Genomic DNA, 14,149 nt, shown 5'->3' with positions numbered 1-14,149 from the left:
AAATGGGATTTTAGGGCGTTAAACTTAGCTTAATAAGTGGAAATGCACAAGCACAAAGCTTACAATAAATTTGATAACATATGTGCTGTTTCTTAACTCTTAGATAACTGTTTCCTACTATGGTTACTCATGCAACACACTCATGCAGCTGCTTGAACAGGCATGATTGACCTCGAATTTGAGACAAGCTGATTGGTGTGCTGTGTCTTACAGACATCCGTGCAGATATCGATTTCCCTTCCCTGTCAGCCCCTGGGCATGTTATCACCTCCAAAAAAGAAGCAGGGAAATTAAGTGGGAGCTGAGGGCTGTTCCCAGACCAGCACCCCTAAATGAAGACCTCCAATTTAGCATGACTGAAGTATGATCCCGGCACTAACATATTGCTACCATGTGCCGTCCAATGTATTCAAGGTGGCTGGGAAATGATTTCAGAGCTCCGGCATCAAAGAGCAAGTCAGGTGGTGGTCGTCATACACAGCCAGATGATGCATACATGAGCATGGACGCATAACACACACACATGTAAAGATAGTTATTATGAATTCAGCCCCCATCTGGTCAAACAGCTTAGAAAGTAAATGCAGTTAAAGCAGGTGTGGGTCTCAGGCGTCCTGCCAATCAAGCAGTGGGAACTGAGATTGTGTGTGTGTGTGTGTGTGTGTGTGTGTGTGTGTGTGTGTGTGTGTGTGTGTGTGTGAAGCTGTGGTTACCGTAGCAGGCTGATCAAGTGTCACACAAACACAGCTTCCTCCCTGTCATTGTCTTGCAGAGAATGGACCCTTGTTCCCAGGGTTCACTGTCGTAAAAACTGAAAGGCCACTCATCGATGGAGTGCAGAATAAAAAGTTCAAGAAATCATCAGCATGCGCTGAGTAATTGATCCATTTTCTTTTCATTTTCATTTCAATGATGTGAGAATGAGATGTTTTTGTGGTCAGGCAAGTGGAATACATGCCCAGCTGGACGACCGAGCATTTTCGAAAAAGGGAACATCAATATTGGCACACTTATTCCTTTTTAACTATTGAGCTTTTACCTCCTCCTTTCTCCTCCTCAATCTCAAAAGAAGCGGCCATATGAAACTGTAATTGCTTTATAATTGCCACGGTGCTGCTATGGGCGTAAATTTCTAAAGACAGGATACAAGAAACGGATAGTGTTTCATCGAGAGACCTCTGAGGTATCTCAGCACGGCTTTCATGCAGGAGCACATTGTTCATGCAGAGGCAAGCAGTGAATAAATAAGAAGTGGCTGTGACATGTTTATTCTTGTCTCAAAAAACAAGACAAATCTGTGGCATATTTTAACAGATTGAGTGAGGAAAACCACGGACTGCATAACAAAATGAAAGAGAGGAAAAATATGACAAGTGCAGTTAGTGCATTAACTGCAAAAAACAAAAAAAACAACATAGATTGTGAGTGTGAACAGAGGGAACAGTGAGCAGGAGTATCATGAGGGGTGACAGAGTAACATAAAGGACAAACAAACAAACAAAAATCTCTGACAGGTAACATCCTGTCTTGAGAGAGAAGATTGACAGATAAGGAAAAGGATAAACAGACCGGCTTTGTCCAATAATGGGAGACACACACTTCTACCTCCTTGTTTTTACCTCTCTCCCATTTTGCTTTGCTGCCTCCTTCTCCTCCTCCTCCACCACCAGCCACTTTGCTTTGATTCAGCTCTGTATCTGTATTTTAAATGACTCAATTACACGGGATCCCGCGGTGAAAATTACGGATGTTTTCCACTATTTCTCTCCACTGGGACACCATGACCCCTCCCTGGCTCCAATAACTCCCCCTCTTTCCCCTCCTCCTCCATCCCCTCTCTCCTGGCCCTCTCTCTCCACCTGTCCTATTTTCCTCCTCTCCCATCGTCGCCCATTTTTCTCGATAAACGTTCGCTTTTGCTGTGCGTATCTGCGACTGAGAGGAAATAATAGCTAAATGGTCTTGTTTGTGAGCTCTCTGACAAAGAGTGTTTTGCAGGTAATTCTTCTGCTGTGGCCACCGAAAGGACTTTCTTAAAGGATGACACGAGGCGCTGTTCAAACCCAAACACCAGGCACGACAGAAATAAAAGCATATCAGCAGGCAGAGTTGCAGAGATGGACAGAATGTTTTTTTATTCATCCAAAGCAAAAGCGGTGTTGTGATTCTTTTCAGCACTTTAAACCCACAGCTTACAGGGGTCTGAGGCATTTTAAAAAGTGGAATCTATCTTTGATGTACTCTGCTGGTGTTGAATCTACTTTCAAGATAAAACCCTCACCTACTGCTGTGCCGCTCATACTCACTGAGGTGCAAAGCGGCAAGTAATGCTCAACCAAAGTGAACGGCTCGGAGGAGCTTTGAGGTGGCAATGCATCCACAGGTCCCAGGGAGCAAAACATGTCTCTTTCTCATTTCTCGCAAACAAAAGCGCACCGATCATGGAGAGACACTTGGCGAGCTTTATTTATTGCCATGTTGTGGCTTTAAGGCTCAAAAACAGTCAGTGCACGGTCAGTGTGGTACATTAAGGGATAAGTTCACCAAAAAAATGAAAGTTTAGTCATTATCTTCCCATCCCCACGCTGATGGAAAGTCAGGTGAAGTTTCGTAGTCCGCAAAACATTTCTGGAGCTTCACAGCAAAACAGAGTTGCAGCATTCTCCTAAACAACTGAAGTAGATGGGGACTTGTTTTAAAATGTCAAAAAACAACTGAAAAAAAAAAAAGGAAATGGCTCAATTTAGCTCGTCCAGTGTAAATGACAGCTCAGGAAGCCCAGAGATCCCACACTGATTTGAAAAGACGTTATTTACACCCTTTTTTAAGCCAAAACCTTCAGCTGCTAAGCTTAAAGCGTAAGAGGCCGTGCCTGCTAACAGTTTTAGCCTAGCAGCTACAGTGAAGATTTCAGCATAGAATAACTTCAGGTTTCATCTTCATCAAAGACAGGCCTTATAAACTTAAAGGGGTATTTAAATTAATCCAGAAAAAAAACTACTTTTTGTGTAAACGACCAATTTGTACTCTCTTACATACAGTGTCCTGGTTATGCACACTTTTGGTTTTGTTATCCACTAGCCACATCTCAAAGTGATCACAAAAAAACTTAACCATAATATCATAACATAATCGCTATAGGCTCACCGATGAAAACCAGTTAAACACCCAACCCAAACAGCCGAATACCCTGTGGTGTAATTCAGGCACCATCGGAAAGAACTGCATTACCATCCATCATAACACACGCCATAACAGCCGAATAACCAGCGCTATTAAACATTTAGATCATCCAAGGGATTCACTGAGAGTGGGGCAGACAGAGCAACCAGGACAGGCACCTTGAACCTGATAGGCCTCTCATCCATTCACCACCTCGCAGACCAACAGATCGAAGAACAAAAAGAGTGCGCGCCAGCAAACAAACCCCACCAGTAGACCCCTGGGAGAAGAGGGGAAGGGGAGAGGCACGAGCCAAGTCCCTTTCAAATGAAGGAGATAAATCTATTGATTTGAGATCCTGCATTACTGCTGCTGCCCCAGGGGATCTGGGAAGTGGAGGAGGGTGTAATGGTGAAGGTGGTTTTTAGCCATGCTCGGGGCATGGCTCTGGAGATGGCAGTCAGTCTGTCGGTCACCAGCACTTTGGTCCAGACTGAAATATCTCAACAACTACAAACTGGATGGACTGCGATGAAGTTTTGCGAAAGCATTCTGATGTTAGCATCCCTGGAATTTTTCCTCTACTGCCACCAGCAGGTTGATATTTTTTGTAAAATGTCTTGACAATTTTGGGTGTATTGCCATGGCACAGCTGTTAACATTGTCCTCAGGAGGAGTTGCAATAACTTTGGTGATACCCTGACATTTCATCTAGCACCATCATCTGGCCAGTTTTTATCAGTGTAATACTTTTGTTATTATCAAATACCTGAAAACCGAATTACTTTCCTGTGTATTTCGCAAACGTTAGCATGCTAAAACACTAAACTAAGATGGTAAACATGGTAAGCATTATACCTGCTTCACATAAGCTTGTTAGCATTGTCATGTGAGCTCATTAGCATTTGGCTCTGAGCACAACTGTGCCTACAGCCTCACAGAGCCTCCTGCACGGCTGTTGACTCACAGTCTGGTTTGATATCAGCTGGTAAAGCAAAAGACAACCAGCACGCTGAAACCTGACTTTGAATGTGCAGATGGGCTCCTGATCTCAAGTTGGTCTGTATGTATGAAGAAGGAACAGGCATTTCAATACCAACAGGCTCAACAGGTCTGGGCAGCTGGCAAAGGATCTCTCTGCAGACTCTGAGACTGAGACTGCTGTTTGGCCTGCCATATGGAACTGGATTACAGCCAGCCGTGTGCCGTGTACCGTGTACTGCGGCGCAGAGTTTCTGCTGATTAAAACCAAATAATAAAAAACACTTTAATTACATTAGAGGCTTACCTATGTGGTGAGTCCACTGAATAAATTGCCTTTGAGGAGAGTGTGTCGGAGTTGAATGTGTGTAGTTAAGGAAAAAAGGTGTTTCTGTGATGTAGATTGGAACAAAGTGCTGAATTTACAGCGAGTGATCACAATATTTACATTGATTTTGCAACACATTTTCACCGCATTAGAATGGATTTTACACTTGCTGTTATGAAGGGAAGTACACTGTATTATTGTATTGTTAAAAAAAAACACACAGTTACAGTTACACCGGTCTTCTGTTGCTCCCGTTGGGGTCACTGATCCTCCAGAGACTGAAAAGGCTGGTGTGCTTGATCCATTACGTGGCTCAGGAAGAATGAAAGAAAAACAAGCTCCATATATTGACATTAATCTTCTCATCTAACTCTCAGCAAGAAAGCAAATGAGAATATTTCCAAAAATACTGAACTACTTAAACTCCTCTGGGCCGTCTCTTCAATCAAAACAATAAAAAAAGACTGTTAGAGGAGGTTGTGAAGTAGCAGGAGGATCATGGGAGTTCGTTCTTAATTGTTAACCACCTTTGCTGATGATAATCTATCTGAATTGGTTTAGGAAGAAATTCTCATGGACGAAGTGATATATTAAAGCCTCCTTCACATTAGATGAATTCACGTTCAACTTCCCTCCCGCTCTCTTGTGTATCATTATCATCCGCTGTTTCCCATCTTTCCCTCGGAAGTTATAGCGACAGCTGACCAAAAGAGACCCATTGAATAAAATTATATATTTCTCTTGGTTTGAACATTGCTTATAATCTACACAATTCAAGAAAATACTTGACAAACTTTTTAAGACCCATTATGTCTCCCAAAAAGTTAGCAACCCACACCTCCACATAACTACAAATGACACAGCAGCTACTAGAGCAATTACAACAGGGTAACTTAATCCAGCATCGAGAAGGTTATCGATTCTTGTTAGCCCCGTAGAGCCTGCAGACTCTGATAGTCAATGTTAGTGAGTAGTTGAGCTACATTTTGTTGTAACAGGAGACGGGAAAGTCCTCACACTCATTAACCCTTTTAGATGGGCAACATTGAGCAGCAGGCAAAATATTTCTATTTTTCCATCAATATTTCATCACCGGCTCAGGCCAAACAAAGCCAGGGGCTTTGACCGTAATGGTCCCATCTGTCTATAGATCTACAGGACATCAGTCTATGGGTGTCCTTTGACACCAGAAAATAGGCTTCGACATGAAGGAAAAACAGCACTCACACTCACAGGATCCATGGATGTTAGCTAGCCTGGAAGGCAAAATGTATCCTGCTTTATTTTGGTGGTTGCTCACAGATGGTCTCTTGATGTCGTCGCAGGAGATCACGTTTCAAGAGTATGAATGGACATTTCAGCTATTAGGACAAATCAGCTCTGTTAGAGGCTGTCAACGGCATTTATAGCCAATAAGTGATCTGAGCCACAGTATTAATTAACAAATTAATAGAACTCACAACTGCTGGAAATTTCTATTCCCCTCTCAGGTGATGCAAAGTCCCCAGTTGCCTGTGTTTGGTCAGAATCTATTTCATAATCCTGATTTAGTCAAACTCAGCCACCAAATTCAGATACGTTTGTATACTCAGCCTCACATCCTTCACACAACACGAGCTGTTCATCCTCTACCCATGAATATAAAAAGTATAAATATAAATAATATATTATATTAAGCCAACAGCCTTGGCATGGTATCCTGGCCTGTAAATCGCTCATTGTTTCTGAGCAATAAGAGTGACCTCATCATCTTTGCCAGGCCCATTAGCTTTCTGCACAAACCACAGGGGGCCAGTCCATTAACCCCTTACCTGCTAAGTAAAGTAGCATTAAGTGAAATGTTCAGAAACAACCAGCAATTGACAGTTTATTGAGCTATCGTAGTGAATGCACGGATAAAATATGATGTGATAGTTGTCATAGCAAAAAGACAAATAAAAGCAGTAAAGTCCAGTCAACACTAAAATGTAGAGTAAGCAAAAGTTCAATTAATTTTTTTGCACGGGTGGAAATCTGGAATGCGTAAAAGGACCAGAGACAGGAGGACTGACATTACAATAGAGCCTCGATACGGCTGACTGGGCTTAGGTTACACAAACCATAGTGAAGGAGAGCCACTTCGGCCTCTAATTTGTGGTAATTAACCCCCCATGGTCATTGTTCCTGTCTCATTGTGCTTAAAGAGGAGAGGTCAGTGAACATGGAGACAGGTAGATGAGGAGCACAGATTGAATGACTACAAGATATGCTGATGGGTAAAAGACATTCTGATGTGCTTTGTTTGGTTAATTCCCTCTGTTTGTTCCCACAAGTGAATATCAATGCTGCTGAGTAAAAATCCTGGCAATGTTAATGTTGGTGATTTTTTTTAATTTGAACTAAGTTAAGGAAGATATTTTGTCCCTAAAATGGGATTCGAAATTGAAAACAATTTTACAACTTCCTACAGAAGTGCATTTACAAAAGTAATTTGAAAGCAGAAATTGATGAGAAAATAACAACTTTCCAGTTTTAAATGAGCTTCTTGGCCATTTGATTATACTGTAGATTTCCGAGTTTACGAGGTGCACATGAATGCAACATGAATCCCTTGTCATTTGCACTTGGTGAGAGTTGATTTTGGACCCTTATCCATAGGAAAAACATATATTAAAAGATCAATCTCTGGATTTTATGAATCAATATTGAATCAATTTGATTCAGAAAAAAATCAGATTTTTTAAACCCAGCCCTAAGTAAGTTATTTAGTAGTTTAAGCTGACAAACATTTATAAAAGTTTGCTTTCTCAGAAAGAGGCACCAAACAAACAGAACAAAAATTGCACTTTGAGTGTTTCGACACTTTCTTGTTCTCCCCAACCTTCGATCATCCATTTCCAGCTCGGCTGCCCTCTCATCGCCCGCGGCACCTTCACTTCATCTCAAGAGGTCACAGACCCTGATCCTGAACAATAGCCTGCTTTGTAGGTGTGCTGTTGGAGAGTGACAAGGACTTGAAGGTTAGTCGACCTGGACTCCTGAGGAGACACAGTCGCACAGGAGCGTCCATTAGGGCTCGGTCCTGTGACGCCGCCGACTTTCATGTTGCGCTATTGTTACACAGCTCTCCCCTGAGAGGTGGACACACAGTGGGTAATGAGGGGTAATTGGTCCAGGGTCAAGGATGATTAATTCCCTTGGTCAGGTGTCAGCCAGCTTTCATACCTGGCTGGCTGGGTAGACAGGTAGGAGGGAGGGGAAGGTAGGTGGAATATGAGACGTGGTAGACGAGTGGGTAGGTAGACGTGGATCTAGACGCGCACAATGCATGCACAGCCAGTTGATTAGATAAGTTTGTGCTTGAATATAACTAATCCCAGAGTTGACCTCGTATACACAAACCATCTGCCTATTCCTAAAAGAAACAGACATGTTGTACAAGACAGCTATCACATCAGTAAAAATTTCCCTGGATCATATCTTTCCAAAAATTAAGCTGAAAGGTCAGCACGATCCTCCCCCTACAACCACTGAAGCCAGATTGAGATTGATAGCTGTCCCCATCCCTCCTACCTCCCCTTCAGCTTGACTGACTAATCTGAATACCTCTCCATCCATCCCTTCATTCTACCCGAGCAATTTTGGACACTGATTATCTTGCAACCTGTGTGTGCACGACAGTAAATGCAGGGGCTGGCTGGTAATTGACCAGGCAAAGACTGAGACGCCTGCCGTGTAATTGAGCGGGGGCTGAGCGGCTCTTTAAGGACTGAAAGGGTCCGAGGATCCCTCATTGCCCATTAGACCTGGCAGGGGGTCTCCTGTGCCTGTAGACTCGCACTGTACCCAGCACTTCAATGCCGGACTGACATCTTTCAACAGTGGGGATCGGGGAGAGGTGCGCACAGAAACAGCTGCTGTGTCCTACAGACTGAAGCATGATATAGTAAGGAGTCAACTATAGTGTACAGAGGACTGGAAAAATCATTTTAACACCTTAACACACCTTAAATGATCATCTGAAACTGCTGTTTGTAAGTGCACTGAACTCTGCAGTGGGATTTGGACAAGGAGAGCCTCCATTTGTTTAAGGGGTTAAAGAAGGTGAAAACTATCTTCTTTATCTTCAAAACTTTCTGTGATGGAGGGCGACTTCCTCCAAGTACACTATGCCATTAATTTCTGAGTAAGTGACAGTCATGAGGGGTGGAAAAGATGGCCCATATTCTTAATATTTCCTGCACAGACACTCAAGACTCACAACATGGCAAATAATATTGTAGAAATTAAAGGAGTAGCTTGCCGTTTCCCTTTAGCTCCGGGTCCATTAGCCTAGCTTAGCTTAGTCTTTGTTCACAAAAAGCAGCCTAACAGCAACCCGATTAATTAATAATTAATTAAAATGTCATATCTCATTTGTTTATTGAAATTTCTTAGGGTTCCAGATCGGTGTGTCATTTGGTGAATAAATATTATTGTTTTAGAGTGTTTAATTTGATATAGTTGTGAAAATTGTACATTTTCTGGTATATTTTCTGATGTGTTGTCATGATTTTTGAGGCTATTTGCGACATAAAAGAATTTGCAGGGTTTTCTGGTGACTGATAAATACATGCAATTTGTGCACATTGTGTCTGAGCTCTTTGGATATTGGTTGTTGTGTCATTGTTGCTTGCTTTAAAACAACAAAAGTGCTGATTGTCAGACCTCTTTCGAAGCTGGCACATTTCCTGAATAGGTATACAACATTCATCACTCATCTCTGTCGCTGTAATTTGACTGTGATTTTGCTGCTTTCTATTTAAAACTCATAGTGTGCCTGATGATAGTGTGGATTAAAGCCTAAAGTGCATCCTAATAGTCAAATGTTTTGAAATTCTGGGACAATATGTGAGACAAAAAACAGAGCACCATGCTCATCCATACCAAGCTGCTCTATTTCTCAAAAAAGGTAGTAATGAATGATACAATGCTCTACCTTTGCCTTTAAAATGATTCTCCCACTTTCCTCTGTTCTCTAACCCTGGAGACCCCATACGGAGCAGGGAAATATACATATGTGGCCAATTGGTTTTCCTTCCATCTGACTTGTGCCATTTGAGCTCAGAAATGGCCTCGTTACTTCTGCTCCAGCTGCTATCAGCAAGCCACCATGTCGACTTTCGCCTGTGATGAACCCATGCACTGCTACCTGCTCATCTACATATTGCAAATATGATACAGTGTCCTCGCTGCCCTGAAGCCTTCACGGGGCAGTGACTGTACAGCCCCAAGAGTTAAACAGGCAGGCATTAATAAATAGGCTGTCTGCCAAAGACATGAACTATTAATCACTAACACTTTCACACTGACGGGGGACGATTTATGTCAACAGTGTTTGCTTGTTAACTGATGACAAATTCTAATTTCATGAATTTAGAAAAGAGCGGAGGAAGAAAAAACAAGATTCATTTGATTTTATTTCAGAGACAAAAAACTCCTAGTTTTAACATTTGTCAATATTAAATAACTAATGATTTAACATTTCAACTACTGACCCACTAATACCAAGAATGACACAAGTTCAGGAAATAATATACTAAGACACATCCAGCATATAATTAACAATCATCTGTACACATGATTCCCATTGTCATGGTGTTAGAGTTATTTTTCTTCCTCCAAGATTCATCACCTACGATTTTAGTGTGCGCCAACCCAGTGTGCTAAGATTCCCTGATGCTAATATAACTAACAGTAGACAATATAATTAAAAAGGTAGACAATGGAGGCACAGAGTCTAAACCTACTACTGCTTAAGACACGTTGGAGAGAAGATGGTTGTAGCAGTTACTGCTTGGTGCTGGAGAAACCTTGCAAACGATGGTGCTCCCTTAACCTGTGGAGGAGAACAAGAAGGTAAAAACAATAAGATTTAACGTGTAGGTGGGAGGGCTACATGGGTGAAGTCACCTTTAATATCCAAAAGTTTGGAATTACTCTTAAAAAAGGTTAAAAGGATGCTTACCTGACAGCATTAATCCTAATGAATCCAGAGGCATCACATGGGTCGTAGTCTCCCTGCACGTCCATGCTGGAGAGAGAAGAAGTCAAGAAAGAGACATGTGAGACAAGTCTTCATATTGGAGTGCAACAGGAATGAAAAAACTGAGAAAAAGTTGGCATTTTTGTACTTCAGGATCCTTCATTTCGAAGTCAAAGGTTGTTTTTACGTGTAAATATCATAAACTTGTTTTTGCCACAGGGCTCATTTTCTGCAATAATCTAAAATCCAATTGAAAAATCACATTGGGTTTTCTGTCGAAGGGAACTAGGCCAATTCTTCAAATGCAGACAATAAAATCTGTCATCCGTGCAGCATTCTGTGAGGAAAACATAGTTCGAGAGAAACCAGGAACTGAAGGAAAAAGTTACCGGATATTCTGGTAACAAAATGATTGAAATGTTTGGTATCACTGCAGTAAACACAAGAGACATGGAGCCTCATCAACCACTGGGATAACTGGATCATTGATAATCTGCTCTTTTGAAATAATGTCCAGAACGATTTTCCTCTAAATGCTCCTATTTAGCATTGTTTGTCCTGAATAACGGAGAATCGATAACGCAGAATGAAAACACGCTCATGTTAGCAAGCACACAATAGACGCGCGTAATCCATTTTAAAACAATCCCATCATATCAACTCTGAGCTAAGTGTCGAGGTGATTTTGTAATCTGACGTTTCTGTTTTCCACCATATCCACTTCTTCTAAAAAAAAGATGTGAATCTATAACTTGTTCCACTGAGTCGTCTATGTTGTTAAGGCTGCTCGTTGTAAAGTCCTCTCTTCTTAGCGTGCGTGAGTGTCTCACAAAGAGTGTCCGTGTGCTGTGTAATTACAGCAGTTTCTACCTGCAGTGCTTAATACACTCCCTCACTGAGTCCTCTCCTCCCTACGACACCCCCAACTCCCGATGTACAGCTTGCACTCATTCTTCAAAAGCACTTAGCAAAAGAGGAAATTGCCAACAAATGATAGGATAAACACTATAAAAAGAAAGAGCGACAACTAAATCATCAACTCTCAATACAAGGCTCCCTACCCGGCACCTGAACGCCATTATGAGTGAGTGGCTTAAAAGAAAACGGCACTATGTGTGTGTGTGTGTGTGTATGTGTGCAAGCATGTGATATTTTGTGTATTCCTTGAAGAAACCCTGCAGTCTAATTGAGAGTGGAGCCAGCGGACAGCGAGGAGGGTGACATTTCTGTCTCAGATGGGTGCGGTGACGGGCTGTATTACCACTGTGTTAATGACGCCGTTTACTGTTGCCCGTGGAGAGCCAACAGGATGTCAGCGGGGGTTTCATGGCTAATCTGGTCTGTGTGTGTATGTGTGTGATTGTGGCAGGCTGTCATGTGGCGGCGAATGAGTGTGTGTCGTGTGTGCGAGTCTGCCACTTCCAGGTGTATAGCTGTCAAGTACAGTACACCTATGTATGCATACAACGGCACTGTAGAAGTTTGAAAATCCAGAATAACCTCTTTCAAAATTGTCTGATTTGATTTGATGCCTTTTCTTGTTATATATGAGAGTAAACTGAATATATTTTGGGTTTAGACCGTTGGCCGTAGGTATGATGGCCACAAATACATCAAAAGGTATCTCATCACAAATTAGAAATACTTGGCTATCAAATATATCAAAAAGTACAAAATACTGCTATTTAATTAAAAATACTAGTAACTTGTTATTTAAAAAATGATAAGTAATTATTTACAAAATATCATTAATATATTTAAGCCATTGCGTGGCCTCAATATTGGCTGGACTTTGTTTGACCAGCGACAGACGGGAGCTCAGCAACAGAAATGAGGACATTAATTTTTTTTGTTTAGTTAATCATTAAAGCAACTTGTTTACTTTATCTGTCATTTTAACTCCTGGTGTAGCCTACTCTGGTTGTGCATCAATAGACCATGACATTTTTCTTTGAATGGAAAAACTAATATTTGCATCCTTGCTTGAATATGTCATGTGGGTGCTGCTTAACTCAAACAGACATTAAGTCACTATTTTAAAATTTTTATAGAAAAAAATATATAGCTGTTGAGTTAATAACATGGCTATGTGGGCTAATTTAAAAACAGTCATGCCTGTGGATATACAGCCATGAAGATGGATATTTGAAAATACCAACTGCCCAGCACGTCAATACTGTAAATTCACCATTGGCATGGTCACGGTAGCATGATATAAAATAATGTTGCTGTGCGTGACTACATTAAGACTGACATGTGATGGTTTTCGATTGGGCGTTTCTAATGTGCTCCCTTATGAGGAGCCACTGCGCCCATCTGTCAGTGGCCTCGAGGTCTTTGTGATGCTGCAACTCAACACTTGGGTCACACTCATGTCGTCCCGGCTAAGAATTGTGTCTCTACAAGGTCAGGTGTTGAGATCAAGAACCTTCATCAGTACGAGTTTCCTAGCCACTGCTTGATTAAAAGATCGATGAGCCGTAGTTTATCTTGAGTGACTCGGCAGTTTGTTCTTAAATGTTTTACTGAAGACACAATACTCACTAAAGCAGCATGAGACAAAGTTACAAGCTAATACAATAGTGGTTTAAAGGGCAGTACAGTATAATCTGGATTTATCGCTCTCGCCCACACAGGACAAAATATACACTCAGTGTATTGATTTTTTTCCCCTGGCTTTTTCTCTTGCCAAACCTGGAAGTGAATGGCTCACTGTGTGAGACATGGTTCCTCGTCTCCCTCTTTCTGACCTGCTTAACTAGCATGACACCCATGTTCTTTTCTCATAAAAGCCCAATGAAATCACCCCTCTCCTCTGGCTTAAAAACACCATTAGCTCTCTGACTCTAGGGTACAACTGGAGTGTGTGTGTGTGTGTGTGTGTGTGTGTGTGTGTGTGTGTGTGTGTGTGTGTGTGTGTGTGTGTGTGTGTGTGTGTGTGTGTGTGTGAAGTGGAGAAGGAGATGGCATATGGAGGGGTTTTACTTTGGTCAGTGCTGAGCTTGCCCAGAGGGCATCAGGGGTCAGCATCCTGAACAAACCCACTGTTACCCGGCCTAGAAGGGCCATGGGGGTGCAGTAGGAGGAGTCGGGGTCGGGGTCTGCCCTCCAGGAACTGAGCTTGACACTTCTCTGATGTCTTTGTGAGGCAGGGTCGGTTTAGTATGTTGATGTGGAGGGTCAGAGGAAAAGTTGGGCAAGATGACCTAACAACAGGCTGGCTAGTGAACATGTGGAATAGCAGCACTGTGCCCAGAGCGGTCAAACGCAGCTGTCAAGTCAGAACAAGCACACACTTTGATTCCCTGACACATGGCTGCTTTGATAAACACACCCACACACACACTTATAATGTCCCTGCTTACCTGACCAACTCCTCATTGTAAAGGGACTTGGACGACTCTCGTCCCAGGATGTAGACCTGACCCTTGAAGACAGACAGCTGTACTTTGCCCTCCACATTCTCCTGGGATTTGTTTATACAGTGTAGCACAAACTCACACTCTGGACTGTACCAGAAACCTGAGGAGAGCAAGGAAACGTCAACATTAACATTAAAAACAAAAAGTATGGCTGTACAGGTTTATTTACATGCAATTGTTTTTGATTTTACTCAATTTAAAACACAGAGAGGCAAAAATTCTTTAAATGATCCAACTGGTAATGTCACTGAA

At 42.0% G+C, this 14,149-nt stretch overlaps 1 protein-coding gene across 1 annotated transcript in view; it reads right to left on the bottom strand.

Moving 5' to 3' along the window:
* Window positions 1–9,891: 9,891 nt before the first annotated feature.
* ass1 (argininosuccinate synthase 1) overlaps window positions 9,892–14,149 on the bottom strand; it is a 28,013-nt gene continuing 23,755 nt past the window's right edge. The window contains exons 13-15 of the mRNA XM_084384020.1: window positions 13,841–13,997; window positions 10,458–10,523; window positions 9,892–10,328 (exon numbers count right to left, since the gene is read on the bottom strand). Of these exons, the coding sequence (XP_084240146.1) occupies window positions 10,280–10,328; window positions 10,458–10,523; window positions 13,841–13,997 (272 nt within the window). The 3' untranslated portion in view covers window positions 9,892–10,279. The remainder of the gene's footprint in view (window positions 10,329–10,457; window positions 10,524–13,840; window positions 13,998–14,149) is intronic.

Source organism: Pagrus pagrus (genome assembly GCF_965226575.1).
Source record: "Pagrus pagrus genome assembly, chromosome: 19".
In the NCBI taxonomy this organism is placed as follows: domain Eukaryota; kingdom Metazoa; phylum Chordata; class Actinopteri; order Spariformes; family Sparidae; genus Pagrus; species Pagrus pagrus.
Note: the sequence above shows the minus strand (reverse complement) of the source record. Positions and strands in the feature narration are given on the sequence as shown.